We start from the raw sequence: 18,378 nt of genomic DNA, 5'->3' as shown, positions 1-18,378 counted from the left end.
AAATTGGCAACGCTAGCAAAATGTAAACACAAATGAACACTTCGGATGAACCTATCGTCAATTGACATTTCGACGAGTTTTGATTCGAGCCAATAATATGGGCCCAATCAAATTCGTTAGTTGGACAGAGGTGAGGCCCAACCAGCGACTGACGGCGCCGATGGTTGGGTGGTAAGCGTGACCGCCACCCACCCCAGTTGGTCTGGGTTCAATCCCAGTCGAGGTCGTTGAGATTTTTCAGAGGTGAGAAAAATCTGAGTTCACGCCTTCCTTCGGAAGGGAAGTAAAGCCGTTGGTCCCCGGTCCATGAGTTGATGGGTCGATATCCAATCCAGATAGTGGGAGTGTCACCTCTCTGGCGTCGGTGTTTGGCCTCGTAGCGGAAATAGGCCGACGGAAAATAAACAGAATTGGAAGAAGAAGGAACCAGCGACTGTAGTGCGTAGTCGTGCGACTGTACACCGGCACTTTTTAATCTCAATTCGTTTGACCGACGTTGTGCTACCAGCCATGCCGTAGCAGAGCAGAATTTTTCATGCCATGGCCAGTATCAGATAGTCCGCAAACCCACTGAATGGAAAGCTCCCGGAAAGCAGTTGGCAACGTAGGTCGTTCGAAAAAGTACCCTCGTTACTGACCAGGAAATGTCGCCCTGCGAGAAATTTGCCGCCAACTATCAGAAATCAAGCTACTAATCCGCAAGCAGCCCTTCAAGCGTCTGGTTTGTGAGATTGCGTAGGACTTAAAAATCGATCTACACTTCCAGAGCTCAGCCGTAATGACCCCGAAGAAGTCTGCCGTTAACGTACCTATTGTGTCAGGACCAGTTAATTATATTGTAGTAAAAATATTCAACTGAAATTTCTATTTTACATTGCATTATAAAAAATACTCCATTCTTCTGTCGATTCGAATTCTTTTCAATCTTGATACTGCGCGGCGGTGGCGGCACTGATTTACTAGTACATATCTCGACAAGCGTATGATTGGGGCTCAAAAGCCAAATGTCCAAAATTCACTTTGAGGAGAAATTCTGGGGAAACCGTTATTACTCAAGTACGGTCCATAGCAGCCAACGATAGAGAAAATTTTTCCCTTTTGTTTGCTATCAACGACTGTGCTGGGGATTACCGGTTCGTCCGGAATTTCCGCCCAAAGTGAATGTTGACAGTTGAGTTTTGAGACCTAATCATATGTTTTTTGTGGAGATATGTAATAACACGTTGGAAATGGAAATGTGTGCGCGTTGTCCCCAAAAGTTTCATAGGTGTGTGATGCAGTTTTTATTTTTACGCCAATAAAGAAAAACTTCACTGTTTTTGGTCTCCTTTGGCAGCAGATTGGTATAGATGTTATGCAATAGACCGACCTGGGAAATGGTCACGTCGGAAAGCAATTTGTTCAGCTCTTCGCCATTTCGCAAGGCCAGCTACAGCGGATGGGGGATAATCCTAGTCTTTTTGTTTCCACGGGTTGTCTTTTCTACCAACTCCAATCATTCGGCGACGAGATATTCCATTACGGCCGCAGACTAGACGGATGCTCCGGCGTAGTAGCCCTTTCTCAGCAAACGATAGATTCGACCGACAGGAAACTGGAGATCGGCACCAACCGAGCGGAATTTAGGCCTTCTCTTCACATTTCCTTCTTTACCGCGTCCCAACATAGCGAGTGTATGTGTGCTATAGCTAACACAAGTGTAGCACACGAATGATGCCGCATTCGTATACGATCCCCGCTTTTGTGCTTGGCTCAGATTATATTCGAAACCAAGGGGGCTGGTCACGAACGAAAACAGTTTACTTCCATTGTATAAGAGGTGGAGCTTCGAACGAAAACTGTTCAATATTTGCGGCTCGGTGCATCACGAACGAGTTTCAGTCAGATATTTAAATCGGAGTTTAACGTGTATGCTACCTTCCATCCATCGGAAACAAGAATAGTGGTGAAGGCAAAAATTTTTAAATTTAATTCTTGGTTGATGGTTTGATAGCGCTGATGAGGACTAATTTGTTTCCCAAAGAAAATATTCCCCGGATGAAAGATGTTTTTTCCAATTGACTTTCGTTAATGGCACGGAGCTGCACAAACTAATTGTTACAGTCAGTCTAAGGAGTCGGCCGAATTCTAATAATCACTTTCCCCTCCTGATGTTGAAATGTAGTCTTTGGCCATCTGGCAAGGTTGACTAGTACAAACCGACCACAACCACGTTTTTTGCTGTTCAAGATTTGCGGCTTGGTATATGGAATTAGCGGCAACCAATCACGAAACGAGGGTACAGATCGCTGAATTTAATAGGCACTTAGGGAGTGAATCTTAAATTCTCGTGAAAACGTATTTCTTGTATTTTTCTAGTAGCTGAAATAAAGGACTTTTCGAACAATTTTTGTAGACAAACCACATTTACGCATATCAACTATTATTGGGAACAGATATTTTTTGCTACTAAAATAGTTATCACAATTTCATTTTGCTTTTCATTTTCGTGGATCCTAGCGTACACAACAATACATGACGTGACAATTCACGAATCTGAGCCTGTGGAATTTCTTGAGACATTTGAATTAATGAGCCATTTGAGCTTTGGAAATTGTTATCATAGACTCTGCTTAGAGTGCAATTTCTTACACGATTTATAATTAGAGTTTTTTTTACAATTTTGGAGAGTTTGATAAATTATCAAACAAATATCACATTCAGGGTTTGTTTACATTTACCAATGAACAGATTTAGTTTTACACTTATTCGTATGGAACACAAAATACGGGATCTTTTAAGACTATTAATCTATACAACTACAATTCTGCAGCTCCATACATGCATACTGTACACGAAAATAATGTATCTCTGTCAATAGGCAACACAAATTCAGGTTATGTTTTGTAATGAAGTCAATCAAACGATTTGTTCTAATGATTGCTAGAAGCGTATCGCGTTAGGAAACAGATGAATATCAACTAACTCAGCATATTCGTGGAAAATATGGGAATCGAAGCTGACGTGCTTTCGCTTGATTTTCAAATATCGTTCACCAAAAGCCATCAGTAATAAATTTGCTTGCAAGCCACGTTTTTCGGGTTGAAAAATTAATTCGCTGTATTGAAAGCATTCACCGTGGTTAATTGATTTTCGTATCGTTTGGTGTCTGTCGGGCTTTCACAAAATATTCATTAGCATGTAGGAAAAAAGCTTGCTCGTTATTCGGACAATACAGGCGTAAATTTCGTTCGATTGTGTCAGGATTTGTTACGGTCTCAGTGAACGTTTTTTTGCCATTACGTTTTTCGTATAAAGCCTTCGGAGTATTTTGCAATAGGATGAGCATCAATTGCTATATCAGAGTATTCTAGTCTTTTGGGATAGATGTTGACTAGCCCATTCATTTTGAAGCCGGCACAAGAGATTCGGTAGAAAAGTGTGGTCCACGTGGAATCCGGCTAAAATTTATTCTACAGCAGTTTGTCTAATGGTCGGCTTTAGAATGTTTTGACAGCAATTTGTTTTGAAAGTTCACATGTTTAGTGGAGATAAAGTTTTATCTCGAAATATACGGTAGCAAAGAAGTTATAGTGGAAAACTAGAAAAAAATTAGCACGCCCATGTCGAAAAATTGACGTGGCCTATTTGAAATATTGCGAATAGTTGAAAATTGCGTTTTCTACAGCAAAAGATGGTATCCAGTGATTCCGCTATCGCAAAAATGTGGCCAGGAAGGTTCAAAGCAAATATCAAGCTGGATCTTTGGATCAGCAGTTCCCAACAAATTCAAAATTATTTTCTCGATAAATTCACCTGACAATTAATGATCTGGCAACAAATTTGCAGCGTCGGACTCAAACCAAGCTTGTCCTCAACAGCAATACGATGGTCTTGAAGCTGTATAAGCAAAAGTAGAGCATTTACGGTTCAATTGAAATTTTTTCAACAGTGAGAAAAACTGCTTTTTTTCAAGATGGCCGCTTTTCAATTGAGAGGTAACAAAATGAACTGGCCAATGCTGTCTATCCCAGTTAAGCTCAACCGGAAATGAACCGGAATTCTGGCTGGTTCCAGTTCGTATTGCGGCTCCAATGACACAACCGATTCTAGTTAGAATCGGTTGTGTCACTTGAGCCGGAATGCGAACTGGAACCAGCCAGAACTCCAGTTCATTTCCGGCTGAACTTTACTGGGATTTTATGTCCATGGATAGCTACAGTGAGGCACTATGTTGTCTGGATGTAAATGAACTTATTTAACATAGAATTTCTTGCATCCAAAGTGTTTCCCATACATAGATTTGTGAATTCTAGAACCCGCCATACTTCACAACTTTTACTAAATTTCACGGAAAAGATAGGTTTAACAGTAGGTATTCGTGAAATAGTTTGCTTTACATAATCGTTCAATTTTACTCTTCTACGTTATTCCGATGTTATACCGATCTACGAGTACCGCTCACTATCACACCCGTTACCAGCTTTGGGCTGACTAGCCGCAGACGAAGATTTTGACCACGTGATACGGAACCGGAACGTTGCATCCTCGGGGTCTGTTTCTATGATCTGTAAAGAGAAAAATTTAAAGATCTACTGCTTCCACGATGCAATTCAGGGAGCTTTAACCGACCTGCGTCACCTGGGTGATCCGGTTTGAACTGATAGAGTTGACCAAAGAGACGGAGCTGGTCACGTAGTCGGAACCGGTGCTAAACCCGATCCTCGGATTCTAGGACCATTATCTCTGCAAATAATTGACAATGTTAGCGCTTTTGGGTGAGAAAGAGAGGAGCGGTAAATGATATTACCGGAGCGCTGTACGATACTTCGACCGGCGTAGGTGATCGAGTCATTGCCGCCGGACAGGTCGGAATTGTTGTTTGCACCGATTCCTCCACAGAGGTTGTTCTGGTTAGTTCGCGAACCGGCCGAATTGGGATCGAGAGTCGCCGGTGCATCGTCAGAGGTGCACCCGAAGCAGCAAAAGAAGCACAGGAATATTCTGGATAGTAAAAGAAACAAGGTTTAATTGGTTAGTTGCGATCACGGTTTACATATACTAGGCTAGCTTGTTAGAGTGTAAACATTTGACGAGAGCGCGTCATAGAAATCGTCGGCGAAAACAATTACATGAAATTCATATATTGTTTGCTGCTAACAAATGATCGGCACCTAGTAAATCACAAGGAAGCTATGCGGATGTCCAAAACCTTTGCTATGATCAGAAAATTACGGTGCGATATGTTTTTTATGGCATGCATCCAAATTCCCGATTTACGCTAATAATCACATAGATGCACTGATTATCCACTGTGTCTAGTGTAATTATGGCGTAATTTAAGTCAAAAATCCATTGCACACTGTTTTTTTTCCACCGTAAGAGCTCAAATATTGTCAATTAACAACTTTCGAGAAATCCGTTTGTTTATCTCAACGATTTCTCTGACGTCACCGAAAACTGTCATTTCGCGGAATAGCAAGCCTCCTTTCTGTGAGCCGTGAGTTGCGATTGTCTTTTAACCTGAAAATTATCCGCTCGACGCGCCAACTAGATTTTATTATTGGTACCAGTCAAACGATAACGAAAGTTGATGATTTAGTATGGTTGTTCTATTTTAATTATTTTAAGATAAAAATTACATGGATTTACAAAAATTTTGAATAACACCCGATTTTTTGTTTTATGGCAAAACATATATAGTGAAAATCGATATTTTGATGCGAATTAACAAGACTCGAAATTATTTTTGAGGTTAGGTTGGTTGTTTTAGATACGGACAATGTTCACCAAGAATTTGTATGTATAAGTAGATGACCTAGACTATCAACTGTTTTCTATCCAGATTTCAATCTCCGAATTTCATTTTAGTATAAACTGAAACCGAATTCTTAGTGATGCAACAAGAAATTTACCAGTTGTAAACAATTTGACGCGCTCTTGTTCAAACAAACCATTCCGTGGAAAGTTTGATAAGTACCACGAAATTCGTTATTCAATCTGTTGGAACATATTGCTGGAAGGAGACTCTTTGATTCCCGCGGATACTGAGTAGGTGTAACTGCCTACGGGTCCACCACTCCCCTTTAAGCCCTTCATACAGCGGTATGCTGAATTCAGAATGGTAACGAAATTTGAGCATACTGTTAATTGGAGCCGCCTTTGATTCAAGTTAGGATGGTGGCGATTGAGAACGAGTTTCGTCAGATTAAGGGCTTTTGACAGGTCTCGTGCTCGATTGGAATGACACTGACAGATAAATGGTAAACAAATGATAGAGCTGGCGAGTCTTTAACCAGAGGGATTCAGCGTCTTTATAGAACATAGACTTATCCAGCTGCGTTGGTATTGTGTCGTCTTGACGTTTGAATAAGGAGGAAAACAAATCGTTTACACGGCGAATTTGGAGGAAAACAAACCGCTTTTGGGCTTAAGGGGAGGGCGGTAGTATAAAAATGAGAGATCTGTGTGCGTATTTCAAACGTCAGATATCTTAGGTCCTCACTTTGCTTACGGTTCAGAGAGCTTGTTCACATGGACATTTCTGATTCCACCCAGTACAAGAAACTTGGTTCGAATTTTAACACCATGTAAACAAGCTCACTGACCTGTCATTTTTTGGGCATTTTTACTCACATGACGTCATCTTGCAATGTCCCATATATTTATTGTTGTACACTCAAGTTTTTTTTTACGCGGTTTTTTTTTTGCGCGGTTTTTTACGCGGATTTTGAAATTTACGCGGTTTTCATTTACGCGGATTTTCATTTACGCGGATTTTGAAATTTACGCGGTTTTCATTTACGCGGTTTTTGAAATTTACGCGGTTTTCATTTACGCGGATTTTGAAATTTACGCGGTTTTCATTTACGCGGTTTTCATTTACGCGGCTCGTATCCCCCGCGTAAAAAAAACCTGAGTGTAATTTGAGCACTTCTCGCGAGGCTTCCAAAAAGTTTAAAAGTAAAAACCATTTTTATCACCACTGTACATCCACAGAATCCCAATTCTTTTGATTCCCATGTTAAGCAGAATAATAAAAACAAATTTCATGAGTATTTCATACAATAACTTGCAACGCAGGTTAGCACTTCTACAAGACAATGCCAGTTGTTTAAATTTCTTCTCACTAGCAGTGCTTTCTATGTGTCTTTTTCTGTACGGGGTCAAAAAGTTGCGTGGGCTTGCTCCTCCACCTCACGTTTAAGTTTTTATTTTCGGTTAAAAGAACTAAACGAACGATATCCCCTGAAAGGAGCAAAGTTTTAGCTTTATGAGTACAGCTGCCACATGGTAGGGGAATTGTGGGAAAAACCGACACTGTGGGTAAAACCGACACCCCACAACTTTTCCTAGAAATCAAATTTTTATTCATTTCATAATGATACAATATTATTAGTACGTTTATTTAGAGCATTTGAAGAAAAATTGGATTTACGTTAGTGCGCCGAATGTCATAAAAATTAACAAAACATTCGACAGCAGCGTTCATACTCGTCTGGATGTAAAATTTCGTTGGTAGATTTTAAGGTTTTAACCGAACGAAAGCTTTTCAAATCACCCCATTTTTCAGTACCTATTATTATCGGCCTGTCCTATGATCAACTAGGTGCATTGAAGACGAGTTTGAAAAATTCAATATTTTTAATTGCTTTTATAAAAAAATGTGCGCTGTTGGGGTAAAACCGACACCCTATGGTTAGGGTAAAACCGACACCCTGTTAAGATGGTTGTGTATAGTTGCGATTCATTTCAAAATACTGGGGATCTTTGTGACACTTCAATTAGCCTATTAGAACACTATAGTATTAGCAGAAACACACAGAAATACTTTTATTGTGTTTATTTCTTGTAAGACTCTTTAAAAATCAAAAATTGGAATTTTTGCTTGTCTGATTCTAACGAAGCTTTTGCTATTTCTGCAAAAAGGTCATCAAACCGAATTTATAGTGTTCTCTTGGTTTGTCATAGACGAATTTTATCACAATGAGACAATGATATTATGTATACTCCAATAGATCGTTGATGATCAGAGTCTGAAAAATCAAATCTGAAAAAGATAGTTTTACTAAGAAGTGTGTGTGTCACTTACAAGTGAATGAATCCAATTAGCAGAACGTAGAACGCTTGAAAATCTTCTCTTATGAAATAAAATGACACTGGAGGTTGCAATGATGTGCGCAAGGATTATTTGGAAATACTCATATCAATAAATAATCCTATAGCATAAAATACTCTTATTTATAGTACTACGCTTTTGAACTTTCTTCCCCTCACTACATGATGAAGCAATAAAAAGCACATATTTGCATCATACATACTCACACTTTATTAATCAAGCATATATCTCATGTTTAATAAAGATAAAGATTTTAATAAAGTGGAGAGAAAATAAATTAAAGGGGGTGTCGATCTTACCCCTATGGGGTGTCGGTTTTACCCGCAGTGCTTACAAAAAGTCACTTTGTTTTCCAAGTTTTACAACCAATATTTTTTAATGAAATTAATTTTTTGAAGTGCTGAAAAAATTAAGTCTTGTTAAGAATTTTCTGAAGAAGAATTCTGCATAAAAATTATAATTTTATTGGTTTTGTGGCAACTTAGAAAAAGTGTTAAGCTTAAGGTGTCGGTTTTAACCATAATTCCCCTAACTGTTGATAAGTTGTCTCTTTCGACTTTCGCAATCGACGGACACTGACGCAAGCCAGTTTTTGTGTCATAATACTGATTTCATCGCTATAGAAATATTTATAGGAGATGACACGGGGGGAGAAAAAGTTTGTAATTTTATGCATCTTTGGATAGCGCCGCGATTGTAGATAACGCAAATCAGCACAGCACAGGAGATAAGCATAAAATTTGTTAGAGTATTCATTTCATTGGGAAAACTTTCGAATTGGTTTGCCGATAGTGACTTATCAATCATCAGAGTACCACTGTCGGTTGATCCAAGCGGAGTATTCGACAATCAAGAAACCGCTTCAGCAGGAGGAACTTCAAAAGGCAGAAACCGTTCTGTGGAGGCAAGCACAATTCGAAAGTTTTCCCAATGAAATGAATACTCTAACAAGGAATCTACAAAGGAAAGATGATCAGCCACAGGAGAGGATTGAAAAATCTAGCACTCTGTACAAAAGATCACCGGTGTTAGACGAAGAAGGCGTTCTGAGAGTACGCGGCCGATTGGAGACGAACGAGGAGCTGCCCTTTGACATGAGATTCCCAATCATCCTATCTGGAAAACATAACATCACGAAAAAGTTGATCCTACACTTTCACTACAAGTACGGCCACGCTAACAGGGAAACTGTATTTAATGAACTACGTCAAAAATTTTGGATCCCAAAGGCGCGTGCTGCTGTACTACAGGCGACGAGGGACTGCATGTGGTGTAAAGTGAATCGATGTGTACCCTTTGTTCCAATGATGGCACCGCTACCTGTTCCACGTATTACCCCTCACTTACGTCCTTTCAGTGCAGTGGGTGTTGACTATCTAGGTCCGGTCGAAGTCACGGTGGGACGCAGAAAAGAGAAAAGATGGATCGTCGTATTCACCTGTATGGCTATGCGAGCGGTGCATCTCGATGTGGTGCACAGTTTGAGCACACAATCCTGCCTAATGGCCATCAGGCGATTCACTTGCAAGCGCGGAGCACCGGAGCAAATATTCTCTGATAACGCTACGTGTTTTCGTGGAGCAAACGCAGCGACGACGAAGATGATTCAGAAGATTAATGAAGAATGTGCAAGAAAGGTGATATCAACTGTTACTTCATGGCACTTTAACCCTCCTGGAACTCCGCATATGGGTGGCATCTGGGAACGGATGGTGCGATCCGTCAAAGAAGCTCTGAAAGTTTTAGATGATGGATGGAAATTAACAGACGAGATCCTTTCAACGAGTCTAGCCGAAGCAGAAGACATGATTAATACTCGTCCATTAACATATGTTCCTCAGGATGACGACGGCGAAGAAGCCATCACACCAAACCACTTCTTGCGTGGAAAAGTGACCAATTTGGACATGCTTCTGGATGGTTCCGTGGACTTTGCTGAAACTTTGCGCAATGTTTACAAGCGGTCACAATATATAGCTAACAAGATGTGGGAACGCTGGCTGAAAGAATATCTGCCCTCGCTAAATCATCGCACAAAGTGGTTCGACGACCAGAAGCCGCTCGAAGTTGGGGACCTAGTGTTCGTAGTTGATGGGAAGTTCAGGAAGAACTGGGTACGAGGAAGAGTTCACAAGGTAATCCAAGGAGCAGATGGAAGAATCCGTCAAGCAGACGTAAAGACGGCGGATGGCAAGGTGCATCGGCGTGCCGTGGCGAATCTAGCGGTGTTAGAAATTCAAAATTGTAAATCCGGATCTTCAGGATGAGCCACCAGATGTTACGGTCGGGGGATTGTTCACACCGCTGGGTAGTTGGAGTCGGTGTAACTGCGGACCCCCCGATAACTGACAGTTCACCGTGAAGAAAAATAAAACAAAAACAAAGTGTCTCGAGATAGTGCAGGAAATTTGGAATCTATAGTAAAATAATTAAAAGTTCAGTGTAAGGGAATGATCGGTTGAATTTAGGGAATCTATTTACGCAATTTAACCCGTAAGTAAAAATAGAATTTCAATTGATGAGAGTTTGGACAGCATAAAATAACGAACTTGCTCTTGCCTAGTTCGTATCACACGAGGACTGAGGACCCAAGGCGCAGACATTACATCGTATTGCTTTGTACGGGTATAATTTGTAAGTATGTGGAAGAAGAAAAAGGAAAATTACTAATTGAAGATTGAAAATACAGGAAGAAGAAGAGGAAAGGATCAGAAAGTATCAAGGAGAATTCAGGAAGGATTGAAGTCGTAAGGAAGGAGGAAACTATTAGAGTGAGTAGATTTAGTGCAAATTATAAATCTGTAGCAATTAAGAAAATAATGGCAATATATTTTAGTTTTTGAGCTGCTCCGAATAGCTGCTGCAAAATAAATAGTGTACTCGAACAAAATTCATTTTGGATATTCTCAGCATCTTCGCCTTTTTTCCCCATCTCTAATTTGCAGCAATCTATTTCTTCAAAGCTTTTCTCAAACACTTTTTACGTAGCTAAATTTTATGATTTTTTTCTTGCAATACAGGTACCATTTCGTTTCGCGAAAGAAAATTTAGAGCGGTTTTGAAATGGTAGGTACTGTACGGTATCTCCCGCGTAAAGACTGACTATTTGATTATAGGAAGGTTGCGGAGTACTAGATCGGTGTTTTGAAAATACTTGACAAGGGAGTCATTTCTCCACAAAGGGGTTACACCACTCCCCACCTACACTGAGCAAAAAGCATCTGAAAATTTCATAAGTCTCGGCATATGAACCAACCTTCTGACGATGTCACTGAACGCTTTAGAATGTCATAGGCAGGCTTATGAATTCATTGATCTTTATTCATGCACTCCATAGACGTACAAATAATGTATTTCATAAAACAGTCTTATGACTTCGCTCCAATATATGCCTTTAAGAATTTCATAAGTTTTTCTCATGAAACCCATATGAGATCTGTTATTGATTCTATAAAATTGTATTTTGTTTTTCATAAACGTCACTTTTGTGAAAAGTTCATAATTGTTTCTTATGAATTCAGTACTGGCCTGGACGGCCAACCAGGAGTTAATAGTCTCAGCACTTTTTGATTACCGCTGTTTGAAACAAAAGAAGTGAGATTTTCAGTCAAATTGCAACAATTTTAAATTGCTTTTATGTTATTGAATAAATTACTGTGAGCATTAAATCTGTTTACATGGTTATGATCTTTACAGAAGATATCCGATTATTTGAAATGAAATAAGTTGTGCATATAATTAGTGTCTGACGCGTATTTTATAATTATCAAAATCATTTGAGAAGTAACAATCATTATCATTCAGTTGTCAAGTCCAGTTTCCCAGTTGTCTAAGCCCAGTTTCCCAAGAAATATTGTCGAAGCGTTGCTCATTATGTACAAATTTTAATATTTAATGAGAGTTTTCTCTTCAATCTTCTGAAGGGATCTATACTTGGCGGTTAATTTGTCCCGAATTGAGTTCTACAAGATGACCACCCGAATGAACTCATGAGGAATGACGTTCATGTTTGACAATTCTCAGTGATTTGTTTACTTTGTCAGTTGCGTGAGTTGGAGTGCAACGGGTGCCCGTCTGTTACATTCAAACTCACGTAACTCCCATGTAAACAAATCACCGAGAATTGTTAAACGAAGTTCATCCGGCTCATTTTGTGGGGTTATGTCGGTTGGTGTAAAACCTAATATCCTCTCACTATGTTTTCTACTTATAAGTGTCAGCAATTTTCATAAATGGGCACCTATGGCGTTCAGTCGGACATTTTCATAAATTTCATAGGACTGCTTATGAAAATAATAAGAGATGGATTTGGAAAATTTCCCCTCCAAATCATAAGACAGATTTATAAAATCCATTTAAAATCCTTATGTCTGAAAGTCATAAGACGTTTTTATGGAAATTCAATGTAAATTTCGCTCGGTGTATGTATGATTCTTCCATAGACGAACGGACATAACATTCGAAAACAACATTTTGGTAATATTAAATATATTTTTAGTTGGGACTATGGTCACATTTGCAATTATGGCGCCACTGACATATGAGAAAGTATAGGGGGATAGACCACTAGTGAAAAATTGTTCCCAAATTTGACGGGTAACCCACCTGCAAATGAGTGTTTGGGACCGTGAATGGGTTGAACTCAAATTGCGATCGCTTGGATTTTCTTATCGACGTCAATCCGCTCAAAAGTTACTCCATCCCGAATGGCCAGACCCAATCCGTGTTGCCAGTGTCGACAGCTACTAGTCTGAAGCAACAGAGTATAGTTCTTGCCGATTAATTCGCATCTTCGCCGGCGGAAAGCCAGGAGGAAAATTGTGAGGACTGTATATCCTAGAAGTAGGGACAGTCCTCTTTCCCCCGGTCGATCCCTTCATTATGAAGTGTGAAGGGTACTTTCTTCTCTTCTTCCCTAAACCGGTTACTCGTTGGACGTGGGAGTCTAGTACCACAGTGTCAGCCGCTATCGAAACAACTACAGTCGTGATTCGATGGTTGGACACTTTTTAAATGGACCGCTTTTTAGTTGGAGCTCCGCTAGTTGGACCATTGTCCAACTAAAAAGCATCTGAACGCCAAAATCTTACGTCAAATTTACTTTGACACTCTATCTGATAATTTTGATGTGAGATGTGAACAGATGCATTTACACTGCCAACATCTCTTTTGGAGAGTTTTTGAAATTTGTCTGACGGTCCAATTAGCGAATCGAATTCGTTCGACGATAGGGTTGCTGATTCGTCGTGGTGTAGTCTTGTCGGTGTGCCTACTCCGGGTGAAAGCAACTGTTGGTGCTAAGGTTCAGTACAAACGGTGTTGTCAACCGAATCTGTACATATGATTAGCGCAGCAGTATCAGTGAAAGGGTTAGCAATCTTGGAACTGACCTGAGGTAGGTCCAGCCCCACAGTGCCAAGTGCTGTCGTACAAACTACACTATCATGTTAAAAAACATCAACTGCGATCAGAACTGGAGATAGACTTTGTGTAGTTATGCTGATCTCTTTCTGTTTGTCAATCGGGGGTTTCTGGTTTGCAAGATGTAGTAGTGAAAACGGTCTTCCTATCGGCCACAGAGGTGAACTCACTATCAACGCGTTGGGGTATGACGGCCCGGATAGCTCGTTCATCCTGTGCTTGCGTTGGAAGGAGTACTACACTTTCCTAACGTCCAAACCGATCTATCTCATGGTCAGTATTCTTTGATATCCAAACGTTGGCGAAAATGAGGATTATTGAAGAGCCTGAATAACCCCTGGTTTCGTTGGTGGTAGTAGTAGTAGCGCTTTTCTTTGGTGGTGGGTTCAAGTTATCCGGTGATGTTGCTGAACGAAGTGTGTTGCTTCTGCGGTCTTCCTCGTTTCGAATCCGTATTAACCACTGGTGAGTTGTTCCAGGATCTCGTTACGGGTCCGATTGGATGGTTCATTTGCTTCTGTTCTTTGCTGAGCTGCGGTTTTTCTTGGCTGGCGAACTGTTGTTTCATCTGGTGTATATACGTCACTATTTGCTCGATTTTCTCGTCCTTGCCTTTGGAATCCGGTAGAAGCTTGCTTTACGATCTGTCCATCCTTCCTCTTTATTGTTGGCTCTAACTTTTTTAGCTTGGTGAGGATCTCATTCAGTTGTGCAGTTGCATAGCATAGTTACCTTTACTCTATTGTTCAGCTCATTTGCGTGCTTCTGAGAATGTTAGAGTGTAGCGGACTTTTATTTTCATTACTTCCACTTCTTTTTTGTAAACAGTGCATTGACGGCTCGTTGGCCGGTGATCGCTTTCACAATTGCGGCAGAACGCAGATTTTGCATATTATTCTTCGCAGTTAAAAATACGTTGTGGGCCGGGACATCGAAAGCTTGTATGGTCGTAGTAGAGACAGCCATAAGAGAGCATCGAATTCGGGAAGTATGGGCGAGGACATCTGCATGTATTCCGGGTATGTGGTCGTCCAGAAGGTTAATATTAGTGCTGGCGAACTCACTTCAACCACTACTTCAGCGCCGTTAATGAGCTGGTTCATTATCCGCAACTTAGCAACTTGGACAGGGTTCCGAACTCGAAGGGTATACCGTGTCTCTTGAGCTTCGGTATTCGTACCTTCGATTGGACCCTTGGATCCTTCAGCGACAACCTCCACCGATTTTCCAATGATGGACGAGTTCCTAGGCAATGGTATACCGTCTTTGCCAATTCGCCGAACTTGTTCTTCGGGTCCATATATTTCGGCAATGTCCTTTCACTTGACCCTCCCGGGTCACCACTACGTTGGAATCTTTTCTCCGGCACGGTCATCCGATAGCAACCCCAAATGGACAAAAAGGCAACAAAAAGAAACATCCTGCCTTTTTTCCCCTTTCAACGTCGACGATTGGTAAGTGTTCCCATAACTTTGCGACACACTGTAGGTGAGAAGTGAGCATTCTGCTTGCTTCCTTGCTTCTACGAGGCCTTTTTTACCGAACAACGGCGCCAATTTCGAGGTTTTCGCTGTTCAAACACTTTTGGCACGCACTGTAGCATCCTATTTTTGATACACACTGTACCGAACTGTACTACTCTTTTCGGTAGATTATCGCAAAAAAAAAAATCTTTTTTTACAAACTTTTCATCAAAAAAAAGCTTGCTTCCAGCCCACCGTCACCGTCACACTCGCAGCTTGCACAGCAAGTGAATGAAACCGGCGGGCAGCCACAGCGACGGCTGTTTGTTATGTTTATATTGCCGCGTGGGTGAGATAAAAACCACTTATTTCAACCGTTTTTTCACCGATTTTCGTGAAACTTTCACTGTTAGTCACTGAAGAACCACTTCACTTGTCTATTCGCACTAGTTTGGATCGCGGCGATCGCGGAAAACACACCAAAAACACCGTATAAAATAAGAGAGAGCGCGCTGTTTATATCGTATGAAACAGTGTTTCCAACTAAGATTATTAAATCTAATCTCGACGTTTTATGCATATTAAAAACATTTGGCATTAAAAATTCGATTTTGAAATTTGTGTTTTTGAGCATTTTGTCAGTTTATTTATTTATTTATTTATTTATAGTTAATATCAACAGACACAGTGTAGTCCTAATGATAATTTCTTAATATATTTAAAAAATCAGATTGAAGAAAAATCAATGGACCGAGATGGCTGCCTTGCGGAATGTCAGATGAAGCGAAGCACTCTTCGGATACACAATCACCTATCTTGACTGCCAGGCGAAGATTACTGGGATACGATTGCATCCAGCGGAGAATATTAGTACCAAAGCCAAGTATATCCAACTTTGCCACTGCAATAGCGTGATTAATCTTGTCAAATGCAGCTGAAGGCGATAAGGCGAAGAGAAATTACGAATACTCCAAGTGTCAAATTCGAAAGTAAACACTAGAATAGAATATCATGATAAGATGAACAGAAATTACAAAAATCGTGACTAAGGTCCTGAAATCATGAACATAAAACACGCAACTCGTAACAAAAATATAAAAAATCGTCACTAAGATCCTGAAATCATTAACATAAATAAGCATGAAGCCCTACTCGTGACAAAAATATCACGACAACATGACCAGAAATTATGAAAACCATGACAAAGTTCCTGCAACCATGGACATAAATCACATTACTCATGATTGAAATACTCCAAATCGTGACTAGGATCCTGAAATTATGGACATTAATCACTTTACTTATGATTGAAATATCACGGTAACTTGAATAGACATTACGAAAATTACGACTAAGATCCTGAAATCATGAACATAGATGCCACTACTCTGACATAAAAATCGGATAGTAAACTCATGAATAAAATAGCACGATAACGTGATAAGAAATCACAAAGATCGGGGATTAGCTCCTGAAATCATAAAATTCGCTTGACTGTCGGCTGTGTATTCCCAAATTATGAACAAGGCTCAAAAACAAAAACTAAACATGTGCAGCGAACAACAGTAACCCAACCAAACATTCGAATGTAACGCCATGTATATGGTGCGGGCGAACTAGTTTTGCGGAAACACAAATAGTTTCATGGATACGAGGTTTATTATTCATAATTTCAGGAACTTGGTCACGGTTTTCGTAAATCGTAGAGTTCACGAAATAGCGATTATTTTTTCATCAATTCATGAGCGGATTTTTTCCGTGTAGATAGTACTTCAGTTGGGATTGTACTCATGCTCTCTTTTTGCTCTTTCTTGCTTGCTGTCCGACCTTCTCGGTATATCTGACCTGCTCAGGTCTGCTGCAAATATAGTCAACTGTTGTGACACGAACCGATCCGGAGGTGTCGACCATAATGATTTACATATCTTTACAAACACTTTCGTAGGTTTTCTTATCCTTCTTATCTCGTTCCTATTTATTTGCTAGCTGCTGCTGAGAATTTCTCGGCGGCGATATTTCTCCCGATACCGTCAGTCAGCTGTCATTCACTCCGACGGAGAGATCATCGGCTGCAAAATTTCTGCTGATAACGGTATCTCGATTTTCTCTGATATGTTTTTTCCTTAGATCCCGTTGCTAGCTCGCTGACCGACCTTTGCTATGTAGCTGAGATACTCACAACTAGTGCTAATATCGAAACGTGCCGAAACGTGAACCGGCACAGAGATGCCGACTAACATAATTTACATCACATTTCCAGTCACCTTCGCAAGGTTTCTTCCTTTGTTTTTTCAACGATTTGTTTCTAGAGTGACCGAACTCGAATGACACGGTTAACTGTATAATTTCATTCTTAAACAGGAAGTTAATAAATTTATAAAACTAATTTAAAACCCTCATGGGAGGGGTTTGAGCCCCTAAAATCCTCCCCTAGCGCACGGACCTGTTTCAAACAAATGGTAATAACTACGCTTTATTCAGACACGGTCGACGAACTGGTAGTAATTAAACAAAATATTTATGAGCCTTCGGCACGAAAACAATTTATAAAACGGTTAAAAATCGGACTATGAAAAAAACACAACAAGCTTAACTCGGCAGTGTTGCTAACACCAGTTCCTGCTTATATGGAATCAAGAACCGTCGTAGGTGGCCAATGTGGTCAAAGAGACTTTGATTAGGCATTATTGGTCTAGTAGACTGGCAAATCCAAGTAATTTTACACCCATTTTAATAAGTTTTGCTTCATTTTGATTTCATAGCGCTACCAGTTTATATGGGAATTTGCTGTGTACCCGCACTCTTCTACCCGTAACTCCGGAACCGAAAATCCAATAAAAAATTCGACTCTACAGCAAAGCAAAATAATTTCGTAAATGGAATGAAAATGATCGTAAAATGCACGAGCTCATTCGTCGTTTTCTGCAACGAAGTAACAGATAGCGGATTGTTGTTTTGTACCGTGCGTATGAGCCGTATCGGTAAGTTTCAAATTGTTTCATAGTATACTGGACTTGAAACACCAATAAAAATAAAGTTAGCGTACGAAAGTTACCTTAAAAATGCCTATTTGAACCGTTACAGCAAAATATCCTTTTTTCAGTCATTCTTATAAATATTAAATTCCATTTCACATATTTGCCAATATTGATTTCAGCATACCATATCTACTGGGCACCATCTGATTCGAACCGTTGAAAAGCATTTTATTGCAGTCCGCAATTTCGTTTGTACCGGGCCACTGTGGAATGCACTATCTCAATCTCATTTGATTTGATTTCAGAATATTGTTTGTCAAATTGACATGAAGGTGAAACTAGAAATCCCTACCAATGGAATGTTTGCTCTTTTCAGAAGCAGGTAGATTCTAACGCCCTTAATTTTATTTGACAGACC

The 18,378-nt window shown here is 40.1% G+C and overlaps 2 protein-coding genes across 4 annotated transcripts in view; one reads left to right on the top strand and one right to left on the bottom strand.

Annotated features, from left to right (window-relative positions):
• Window positions 1-2,263: 2,263 nt before the first annotated feature.
• Window positions 2,264-18,378, bottom strand: part of LOC131681948 (octopamine receptor 2-like) — a 121,370-nt gene continuing 105,255 nt past the window's right edge. Inside the window, exons 9-11 of the mRNA XM_058963061.1 lie at window positions 4,790-4,983; window positions 4,612-4,725; window positions 2,264-4,547 (exon numbers count right to left, since the gene is read on the bottom strand). Coding sequence (XP_058819044.1) covers window positions 4,691-4,725; window positions 4,790-4,983 — 229 coding nt within the window. The 3' untranslated portion in view covers window positions 2,264-4,547; window positions 4,612-4,690. The remainder of the gene's footprint in view (window positions 4,548-4,611; window positions 4,726-4,789; window positions 4,984-18,378) is intronic.
• LOC131681956 (uncharacterized) lies at window positions 9,206-10,988 on the top strand. Of its 3 annotated transcripts, XM_058963091.1 has the most exons (3): window positions 9,206-10,591; window positions 10,662-10,732; window positions 10,788-10,988. In XM_058963091.1, exon 1 carries the CDS (start codon window positions 9,364-9,366, stop codon window positions 10,363-10,365), a length of 1,002 nt encoding a protein of 333 aa, XP_058819074.1. In that variant the 5' UTR covers window positions 9,206-9,363; the 3' UTR covers window positions 10,366-10,591; window positions 10,662-10,732; window positions 10,788-10,988. The 3 variants fall into 3 exon arrangements, with proteins under 3 accessions (XP_058819074.1, XP_058819067.1, XP_058819056.1); XM_058963084.1 differs by having other exon boundaries at window positions 10,662-10,988; XM_058963073.1 differs by having other exon boundaries at window positions 9,206-10,732.

The sequence above is a fragment of the Topomyia yanbarensis genome, chromosome 1, assembly GCF_030247195.1.
Source record: "Topomyia yanbarensis strain Yona2022 chromosome 1, ASM3024719v1, whole genome shotgun sequence".
Lineage (NCBI taxonomy): Eukaryota > Metazoa > Arthropoda > Insecta > Diptera > Culicidae > Topomyia > Topomyia yanbarensis.
The sequence above is the reverse complement of the archived record's forward strand: the minus strand, read 5'-3'. Positions and strand labels throughout refer to the sequence as shown.

Bases quoted from the DNA above. Each gene is read 5' to 3' on its own strand.
- LOC131681956 (XM_058963091.1), top strand. From the start codon at position 9,364: ATGTGGTGTAAAGTGAATCGATGTGTACCCTTTGTTCCAATGATGGCA.